The 10,957-nt window shown below is 43.4% G+C and overlaps 1 protein-coding gene across 4 annotated transcripts in view; it reads right to left on the reverse strand.

The window, feature by feature from the left end:
- PRR16 (proline rich 16) overlaps positions 1–2,044 on the reverse strand; it is a 292,995-nt gene extending 290,951 nt beyond the window's left edge. For 3 of the 4 annotated variants that reach the window (XR_001500637.3, XR_001500638.3, XM_059888698.1), the window contains exon 1: positions 1,708–2,044. Coding sequence is in view for 1 of the 4 variants with exons in the window: in XM_059888698.1 (XP_059744681.1) it covers positions 1,708–1,866 (159 nt within the window). In the remaining 3 variants the exon portion in view is untranslated. The remainder of the gene's footprint in view (positions 1–1,707) is intronic. The other variant, XM_024995060.2, reaches the window with a different exon arrangement.
- Between the last annotated feature and the right edge of the window lie 8,913 nt (positions 2,045–10,957).

Below are 10,957 nucleotides of genomic sequence, written 5' to 3' on the forward strand. Positions count from 1 at the left end.
ATTTTTTAAAAAAACATAATAATGTTTCAAATGAAAACACAACCTGCCAAAGATGTCAAATAAAAGGGTAACAAAGAAACACACAGCATCTTTAGAATTGAATTTCAATGCATAACCTTGCCATCTGCCAACCAGTTGTGAAGCAGTGATCCTAGAGAAGCCCTGAAACATGAACTAGTAAGTTTCCTCCTCGGATTGATCACCTGTATCACTCTCCGCTTCCAGGTTAGTAACTATATTGTCGATGGAGCAGCCTCCAAAAATGACACTTGCCATTGGCAAACCCAACCCTGTTGATAAATGGGCCATTTAAACAGACTTGCATTTGGTAACATTTGCGGAGTTCAGTTCACAGAGACAACGAGGAGACGGGAAGAAAAAAGGGGGGCTCTATCTTTACATTTGGATTGGAAATTGGACAAAAGAGGTCAGTCTCTAGAGTCCAGACATCCAAAGGACCCTCAATCTCCTCCCACTTGGCCTCTAAAACAGGATTACAATTTTGGATCTAGACTATGCCCCACCCCTTCCCTTCCCACCGTGGCTACCACCTTAGAAGTTACCGCGGTAGCTCTCCTGCGACTAGGGGTGCGGATTCTCTGACGCAAAACAGCACCGGGCACCAATTCAGTAGCGGGGAACTACTGGGTTGGGACAGCCACCGGCTCCTCCTAGAAGCCACCTTCGGGCTCGCGGGAGACCCCACCGCCCCAGCCCTGCCCTCGCCCCGGCCTGGAGCTGCAGCGGGAGTTACGCATCCTCAGCCTGGACACTGTCTGCGCTTCTTTCTATCCGGATCAAGGCTGGTGGGGGTGAAAGGATAGAAGAATGGGGGTTCGTGGGAGCGAGGGAGAACCAAAACAGTCCGGGTCCCCAAAAGCTAGAACTCAAGTGGCCAGAGGCTGGTGCACTCGCATCACACACACACACACACACACATACATGCGCACACACACACCCCGAAGCGCTCTGTGCCCCAGCTTCTATGCCAACTGGCGATAGGACGGGAAGAAGAAAGGAGGTGGGGTACCGGGCAGGCCCGGAGTTACTAAGGAGTGCAGCGGCTGCCTCCTGAACTGCGAAAGTGAGGAAGTCCCAGACCCTTCTACATCCCCACGTCTGAGATCTCCTGCAAGCAACCCCGGGTCGCTTTCCTTCCAGCAGGGTTCGGGGCTCGGGAAGCGGGGAGCAGAGCTGGAGTCTAGATTCTCCCAGGCTGCCCTCCCGGGTCTGGCTCAGGGCCGAAACCCGCCCCATCAGCTTTGGTCCAGGAAGGCTGCCAGGCAAGGAGCGACAAGCCTGGGAGAGCAAGAGGGCAGGAGAGAAGCATCTTGGACTCTCAGGCCGGTGGCTGGTCTCTTCCTCTGTCGACACACCCCCAGTGAATCCCCTACTCTCTCTCTCTCTCTCACACACACACTCACACACACACTTAGATACGGAGGCTCGCATGTTTACCCCTCCCACCAGCCCAGGTCCATCGATTAAAAAAACACTAGTTGATTTCTTCCTGATTAAAAATAAGAAAGTGCAACAACTTCTCGGGAGTCGCAGGAGCAGAGCAAGTCTATCTGCAGGCGTCCTCTTTCTTTAGTTTCCTAGGAGTTAAGAAATCTGGCGGTCCCCAGTGAAAACGGACCCCTAGTGGGTAAAAGACAACGAACTCCTTTCCCAGCCCTCCACCCCCCAACCCCCGCCACCTCTCACCTCCTTAAGTTCCTTGGCCACGTCCTTCAGGTCGCCCAGGACTAATTCCAGATCCTCCACGATGATCTTGATCTGTTCCTTCACCTTGGTTTTGGAGGCTGCCGGCGGTCCCTCGGCTGGAGAGGACGAGGAGGGGGTCCCCTTGGACTTGGCTGACATTCTTTGGGGGCAAGCGAAGCAGGTCAGCACAGGCGGGCCAGCGGAGGCTGCTGCGCGCCCCGGTCCCCCCACATCCTGGACGCTCCCCGGGCAGCGGCGGGTGGTGGCTGCGCTCGGCGCTCGGCCGGGCGGCCGCACAGTGGTGGTGCTGCCATCGGCTCCCCGAGACACGGCGCTCGGCGCCGGGCTGCAGACGGGCGAACAGCGCGCCTGCGCCTCCGCCCGCCGCTCTCGCGCACACACGCGCTCGCTGTTCCCCGCCCGCGCGCGGAGAGGGGCGCCGGGCCGCCGGCCCGGCTGTCAGCTGCAGTCCCCAGGCACGTGCCTCCTCCCGGATCTCTCCGGAATACCTGGGCGTCTGGGAGCAGGGTCCTGCCCACCCTCTCGTCTAGATCCTGAAATGCCCTCCCTCATTTGATCATGCTCTATGTCTTTTCACATCCAGCTTGGATTCCTTCTGTTTCCCCACCAGCAGGGACCAGGATCCCCACCACACTTTTTCTGATCAATTAATAAGAACCACAAGAGGGTCAGAAGTTGGATTTAGGGTTAGTAAAAACGAACCTAAATGTTTATCCAGGGCGAGAGTATGTCCAGAAGGCCTCCAGTCACTCTCCTACTCAGCTAAGAGTTAACACAGACGTACAGGTTTAAAAAAAAAAGAGAGAGAGAGAGAGAGTTGTCCATAAAATTGACCCCTCACCCCCTGGAATCATGATATTTAAACAGTGTTCTTGAAAGAGGTAGCTTAATCCTGCTGATTCCACAAACCTAATAGAGGATTTATTAATTGCAAGTCCTCTCACCAAAAAATCCCCTGGGAGACTGTCTGACTCATCTTGGCACTACTTATCTGGGACAGTTTTTTGTTTTTTATACTGTCCTTCCTCTTTTCATGACCTATGCTGATGTATGTTTTGGGTAGAGGGGGAAATACACTGGACCTCCTGTTGTGAGAGAGAATAAGAAGAGTTTGCTTCCAACTTTTTTCTTTTTTGTTTTTGTATCTATTTCAAATCTTTTGCAACTAAGTAAAGAGGAAATAACTTTTTGACTGCTCTATTAAAAAGATCTAGGGAAGGGAGTTAATAGGAAGCCTTGGGTTTCATTCCCAGTAGGTGGCTAGGATTCTCATTAGTTAAAAGTTCTAATTTCCTGAGTGGCAAACTCATGGGTTATTAGCTATTGACCTAGAGGGCTGGATTTACTTTGTTTTCTTCAGTGCACTTTACTCCAAATTACTATTTTAATAGGCTTCCCATTTGGTCATGCCTTAGCAGGCATCTCTGTCTCTTACTTCTCATACCCCAGGTTGTTCCAACATGCTTCCATACAAGAAGAAAATCTTGGCAGCTCCCCTCTTCCTAGTCCCTTAGGCCCCTCATATTCAGTCTCTTCATTCTGAATAATTCATCTTGATAAATCCTTGTAAGTCTTATTTGCAATATGGAAGGAAAAAAGAGACAACAGAAGAAAAATGGGAATTTAGAAGTGGTGTCAAGAGAATAAAAAAAATTAATTTAAAAATTTAAAATTCATTGAAAAATCAGAGGGAAAAGAAGAAAAGTAGAAAGCAGAGGCTGCTGGAAGAAAATTAAAATAAGGCAAGAATAAAGAAACCAGTGTACACTAAGTAAACTGGAGAGAAGAGGGAAGAAATAATTAGAAGTGTTAAATAAATAATGTGCTTGAGTTCTCTAAGGTAAAGAGAATGTATAGTTTTAAATGACCATGTGTCTGCAGGTTCTTCTTTATATTAAAAGATAATCTTTAATTATACTCTTACTTAATGTCGGAAGAAGGATAAGTGGTCAGAAATGGCAGGAAAGAAGGTGAGAAAGAGGGAAGGTGCTACTCCTTTATATCTGATTTTTTGACTCTCAATAGTAGACAAGTGAATAGAAAAGTCCTTAAAACTCAGAAATAACAAAGTTAGGCAAGAATACTGGAAAACAGGAAAGAAGGTGGTGTTTTGGTGTTTTTTCCCCACAGACAAAGTAAGTCTCATTAATATAAGAATATTTTCATGCTATGCTAAATCTCCTTCACTGACAATTTAAAAATTTCTTTTCTCCTATAATATCTATGAAATCAATCCTGAATATTCACTGGAAGGACTGTTACTTCATGAAGTTGAAGCTCCAATACTTTGACCACCTGATGCCAAGAGCCTACTCATTGGAAACGACCTTGATGCTGGGAGAAGTTGAAGGCAGGAGGAGAAGGGGACAATAGAGGATAAGATGGTTGGATGGCATCACTAGCTCAATGGACATGAGTTTGAGCAAACCCCAGGAGAAAGTGAAGGGCAGGGAAGCCTGGTGTGCTGCAGTCCATGAGGTCGCAGAGTTGGACACCAATTAGTGACTGAACAACAGTAGATTAGTGAGTCCAACTATTTTGGATCAAAATTGAATCATAATTATTACTATAAAACATGCTATGCACATCCATATCCAAATTACTTTTAAGTAAAGGCTATCCTCCATCTATATATCTATCATCTATCAATCTGTAAATATGATATGGAGTTAACTGAAAGAAAAAAGTTAAAATTGGCTTCCAAATCCAAACTATAATAGCTAGACAGCCCCCAGCAGTGATGACTACCACTATCTATCAGTCATTAATCAGGTATGCATAAAATATTCCTAAAGAAAAAAGTTTTACAAAGAAAGTTAAAGATATTGAGGGGAAGGAGACAGAATGAGAAGAACAGGATATAGTCAAGTCTATTCACTCTATTTTTTAATCACCCTTGGGAAAAATTGGGCTTCCTTTGTGGCTCAGCTGGTAAAGAATCTGCCTGCAATGCAGGAGACCTGGGTTTGATCCCTGGGTTGCGAAGATCCCCTGGAGAAGGGAAAGGCTACCCACTCCAGGATTCTGGCCTGGAGAATTCCATGGACTGTATAGTTGCAAACAGTCAGACACATATGATGTTTCAAAGCTAACTTATGGTGATCACACAGCAAAAATGACACCTAATAAGATTTACGAATGTGTTCATAAATACGTTTATGTACTAGTGGTAGAGGCAAATGAGTACATACGCAAACCACATCACTTATAAATGTAGAATAACAGACTGCTAATAGAAAAGTGTCTTATTTTTTTAGAAATGACTTTGCAGCCAGCATTTTATTCTTTCTATCTCTTTAGTCAGTATTTTCTGAGTGTTGCAGCAGGAAGGATTGGATAATTATAGGAGATCATCTAATGGTGGTTTGTTCAGTTCCGGGCACTTATCAATATTCTCCTGTTTGTGTGTTTAATCTACTGAATTCAAGCTATAATAATTAACCTACATGAGGAATGCTACAACACTGCCATACTTTTTAATTCATGAAGAACTCAAAAATATTCCCAAAATATTTTGTTGGCAGCAGCTTTTATTACTATACTATCATAATAATGTTCATTGCATCTTTAAAAAGAGGATAATACACATAATAATGGCAACACTGTTTTCATTTTTTTTTCTTTTGCATAAACTTTGTTTGTAAAATCCAGTGAAGTCATTAGAGATTTTTGAAACCATTAAGAAAAAAGAAAAAAAATGGGGGAGTGACAATTTTGTTCCCACCAAAATAATGGAGTGAAAAATAATGGAGAACAACATGGATATCTATGAGAGAAAATACTGCTCGTGAAATGCAACAGAGGAAAATGAGTTAAGTTCTCCACATGCACACTAAGAAATATACTGTACACGATATGCCTAGGCAGCGATTCTCAAAGGCACTAGAGCTTCTTACTGTTAAGAAGAAGTAATTCATCACTTCTGGGGGCTGACTAACTGTTATAGTTTGGATTTGGAAGCCAATTTTAACTTTTCTCCTTTCAGTTAACTTCATATCATATTTACAGATTGATAGATGATAGATATCGGAGAAGGCAATGGCATCCCACTCCAGTACTCTTGCCTGGAAAATCCCATGGACGGAGGAGCCTGGTAGGCTGCAGTCGATGGGGTCGCTAAGAGTCGGAAATGACTGAGCGGCTTCACTTTCACTTTTCACCTTCATGCATTGGAGAAGGAAATGGCAACCCACTCTAGTGTTCTTGCCTGGAGAATCCCAGGGACGGCGGAGCCTGGTGGGCTGCCGTCTATGGGGTTGCACAGAGTCGGACACGACTGAAGTGACTTAGCAGCAGCAGTAGCAGATGATAGATATATAGATGGAGGATAGCCTTTACTTAAAAGTAATTTGTGATATGGATGTGCATAGCATGTTTTATAGTAATAATTATGATTCAATTTTGATCCAAAATAGTTGGACTCACTAATCTACTGTTATAGTTCAGTTCAGTTCAGTTCAGTCACTCAGTCGTGTCCAACTCTGCGACCTCATGGACTACAGCACAGCAGGCCTCCCTGTCCATCACCAACTCCTGGAGTTTGCTCAAACTCTTGTCCGTTGAGCCGGTGATACCACCCAACCATCTAATTCTCCGTTGTCCCCTTCTCCTCCTGCCTTCAATCTTTCCCAGCATCAGGGTCTTTTCAAATGAGTCAGTTCTTCACATCAGTTGGCCAAAGTATTGGAGTTTCAGCTTCAGCATCAGTCCTTCCAATGAACACCCAGGACTGATCTCCTTAAGGATGGACTGGTTGGATCTCCTTACAGTCCAAGGGACTCTTAAGAGTCTTCTCCAACACCACAGTTCAAAAGCATCAATTCTTCAGCACCCAGCTTTCTTTATAGTTTAAGTCTCACGTCCATACGTGACTACTGGAAAATCATATATCAGAGCTTGTTAACGGACCCCACTACCAGGGTGTCTGACCCAGTAGGTCTAGGGCAAGGGTCTGAAATTTGTGTTCTACTAAGTTTCTAGGCCGATGGAAAGGGTCAAACTCTGAAAGCCATTACCTAGAAAGACTGAAAGAAAACTTTAGGCTCCTTTTAGCCAAAATAAACCTTAAAGATCATCCAGTTACAAATCTTCATTTGATAGATGAGGAAACATGGTCTGGGGAGGTTAAATGGTACCTCATATACATCATATCTAGGGAATATAAACTGGAAGCTAGAACCTCATCATCTTGTGGTTCTAGATGCCTCAGACATCTTGTGGTTTTGTCTCTATTTGTCTGGAGAAGGTCTCCTTTTTAATGTATCCATTGCTTTTGGCATAATGGCTGTCTATTACAGAAGCATATTGGTGAAAAACAAATGTGATCTGGCAGTTAAAATACAAATACCCATTGTAGTATCCTGAGTAATTAGAGCTGTGTCTATTCCAATGTAGCTGATTAATAAATACTTGATAAGGAGATGAATGAATGAAGTATTGTCTATCTTGTGTGTTTTGAAACGAATTTAATTTGACAAATATTTAGCAAATGGTTAGTTTAGGTAAGAATCTATGCTATGGAGTAGATGTGCTGCTAGGATTAGCAAGACACAGCCCCAGCAAGAACAATTAGATAATCCCACACATGACTCTAATATAAAATGATTTTACCTCAGAGTATCTCTTTTTGGCCTCTTTCTCAACAATAGTCAGTTTACTTTACTTACTTACAAAGTTAATGTAGATTTAACATTGTTTTCCTTACTTTTTATTCATGAGACAGAAACTGAACTTTGCTTAACTGAACAAAGGAAATTATCTCATAGCTTAACCATAGAAAAGCAAGAAGAGAAATATTTTCTAGTAGAACTGGAGCCAGAAATGGAGCCAGAGTCCATTGGGACTACTTATTTTTGTCCTTGTATCCCATCCCCTTTTAGTGGATTGGCTTCAATTTCTCCCTAAAGTTGAACTTTGGTCACTGATAAATCCATATTCACATCTTTTAACTCTGCAAGTAGAAAAAAAAAGAGCTAATTACAGTAAGCTCCTAGGAGAGGACTTTGATAGGTCCAGCTTCGGTCATGGACATACACAGTGGCCAATCACTATGATAGGCTCAGGTGCTAAGCTACTATTACAGTGCGCCATTCTTAGAGAAAAGTCTGATATAAATAAATATATTTGTATATTTATTACCATGACTCTCCAGCAGGTGGCAGTAAGATGAGTCAGTCTACAAAAATGGGTGTATTATGATAATTTTCTAATATATAGAAGTAAAGTATCTTTAGGAAGCAAAATTTTTTTCAGATTCATACAAAGAAAGACACCATATGAATCAGCAATGGTTCTACCTGGGTCAGGGCTTCTGAGGTAGTGTTAGTGGTAAAGATCCAGCCTGCCAATGAGGGAGATATAAGAGATCCTGGTTTGATCCCTGGATTGGGAAGGTCCCCTGGAGGAAGGCATGGCAACCTACTCTAGTATTCTTGCCTGTAGAATCCCATGGACAGAGAAGTCTGGCCAGCTACAGTTCATAGGGTCATAAACAGGCAGACACAACTGAAGCAACTTAATATGCACGTATGTACTACTTGGGTCAGTAACTGGTAATGAGGCAGTTCAATGACTGGCCAAACTTGGGTCAAGTTTCCTACACCTCTGGCCTATTTCTCCCTCAAAGGTGGAGAAAAGTTATCTACCATACAGCCTATAGATTTTTTTTTGCATACTTGTAGATTGACATTTCTAAATTTCTTAGTTTGCATGGGGTCCATAAGAGTCGGACACGACTGAGCGACTTCACTTTCACTTTTCACTTTCATGCATTGGAGAAGGAAATGGCAACCCCCTCCAGTGTTCTTGCCTGGAGAATCCCAGGGATGAGGGAGCCTGGCGGGCTGCCATCTATGGGGTCGCACAGAGTAGGACACGACTGAAGCAACTTAGCAGCAGCAGCAGCAGATTGACATTTCTAAATTGCTTAGTTTCGCAAAGCCAGCTGCACTCAAGAACCCCTTCATCCATTCTCATTTTACGGTCCCAGCTCTAAAGACCTGCAATATTAATATTGTGATATATATACGTGTGTGTGTGTGTGTGTGTGTCTGTGTGTGTATAGGTGGTCATTCAGATGAACACAGCCCCTAAAACCCTTGGAATTTCCTGGGCAATAGTAACTGTGATAATGTTTGGTCTCCTGTCCTTTAGTTCTTGAAAATGCTACAAGGAAACTGGCTTTTGGATCTCACCCAAGGGAGAGTGCTGGTTGCCAAGAGAATCAACCATATGATTAGAAAGTTGGACTTTAAATCTCACTCCCTGATTCCCAGAAAGAGATGAGGGGCTTGGGGTTAAATCAATCACCATTGGCCAATGATTTAGTCAGTCATGACTATGTAATGAAACCTCCATAAAAACCCAGAAGGATAGTTTTATGCACCCCTTTTTGGACAGCTTTCAAGATGGGGAACAAGAATGTTTCCAAGTGCTGGCCCCAGCCTCCAGGTGGACAGAAGTTCTTCTGTTCTGAACCTCACCCAATGTATCTCTTCATCTCACTGTTGATTTGTACCCTTTAACATCCTTTAATAATAAATCAGTAATCTAGTGAGTAATGGGTTTTCTTGAGTTCTGTGAACAGTTCTAGCAAATTCTTTGAACCTGAGGAGGGGATTGTGGGTACCTCTGAATTTTAGCCAGTTGGTCAGAAGTACGGACAACAACCAGGACTTGTGATTGGGGTTTGAAGTAAAGGGAGGGGTTCTGGAACTAAACACTTTACTTGTAGAATCTAATTCTACCTTCCAGTAAATAGTGTGAGCACTGAGTTGAATTTTCAGACATGCTGCTGGTATTCAGAATTGCTTGTTGGTGTGGGGAAACCTACACACATACACACACACACACAAACACACACATGCACACGTGCACACATTGGAATTGAGCCCATGAACTCATTTCAAGGACTCACTAAAACCATAGTTGTTAAATTGCCCCACCATGTGTGCAAGCAAATACTGAAACTACTATACCCTTTCACCTAAGTTTTAAGAATTTCTATTCATCCTGAAACCTTGGGACCCATGCCTGTCATCTCATTCTACCCAATCTCATTCTACCTCTCAGCTACAAACTGCTGGACCAAGTGAAAAAAGAACCTGAGATTTTCAATACTCCAGGATTCTTATAGACTTGGCCAAAGAGGTGTTCTAAAAACTTGGCCAGTTGCCACCCTGCACAGATTAACAGCTTTTGCATGTAAAGAGATTCAGCTACAACTAAAGAATATCTGATCATTCTGTAGAGCCCAATACACCCTGCAAGCACTAAAATGACTGAAAGTTCTAGTCAACCATTCATCAGTTCAGTCACTCAGTCATGTCCGACTCTTTGCAACTCCATGAACTGCAGCACGCCAGGCCTCCCTTTCCATCACCAACTCCCAAAGTCCACCCAAACCCATGTCCATTGAGTCGGTGATGCCATCCAACCATCTTATCCTCATTGTCCCCTTCTCCTCCTGCCCTCAATCTTTCCCAGCATCAGGGTCTTTTCAAATGAGTCAGCTCTTCACATCAAGTGGCCAAAGTATTAGAGTTAGAGCTTCAACATCAGTCCTTCCAATGAACACCCAGGACTGATCTCCTTTAGGATGGACTGGTTGGATCTCCTTGCAGTCCAAGGGACTCTCAAGAGTAGTCTCCAAAACCACAGTTCAAAAGTAAGAACTCTTCAGCACTCAGCTTTCTTTATAGTCCAACTCTCACATCCATACATGACCACTGGAAAAACCATAGCCTTGACTAGATGGACCTTTGTTGGCAAAGTAATGTCTCTGCTTTTGAATATGCTGTCTAGGTTGGTCATAACTTTCCTTCCAAGGAGTAAGCATCTTTTAATTTCATGGCTTCAATCACCATCTGCAGTGATTTTGGAGCCCCCCAAAATAAAGTCAGCCACTGTTTCCACTGTTTCTCCATCTATTTGCCATGAAGTGATGGGACTGCATGCCATGATCTTAGTTTTCTGAATGTTGAGCTTTAAGCCGAGTTTTTAACTCTCCTCTTTCACTGTCATCAAGAGGCTCTTTAGTTCTTTTTCACTTTCATCAAGAGGCTCTTTAGTTCTTCCTCACTTTCTGCCATAAGTGTGGTGTCATCTGCATATCTGAGGTTACTGATATTTCTCCTGGCAATCTTGATTCCAGCTTGTGCTTCTTCCAGCCCAGTGTTTCTCATGATGTACTCTGCATATACGTTAAATAAGCAGAGTGACAATATACAGC

This window comes from Bos taurus, chromosome 7 (genome assembly GCF_002263795.3).
Source record: "Bos taurus isolate L1 Dominette 01449 registration number 42190680 breed Hereford chromosome 7, ARS-UCD2.0, whole genome shotgun sequence".
Classification (NCBI taxonomy): domain Eukaryota; kingdom Metazoa; phylum Chordata; class Mammalia; order Artiodactyla; family Bovidae; genus Bos; species Bos taurus.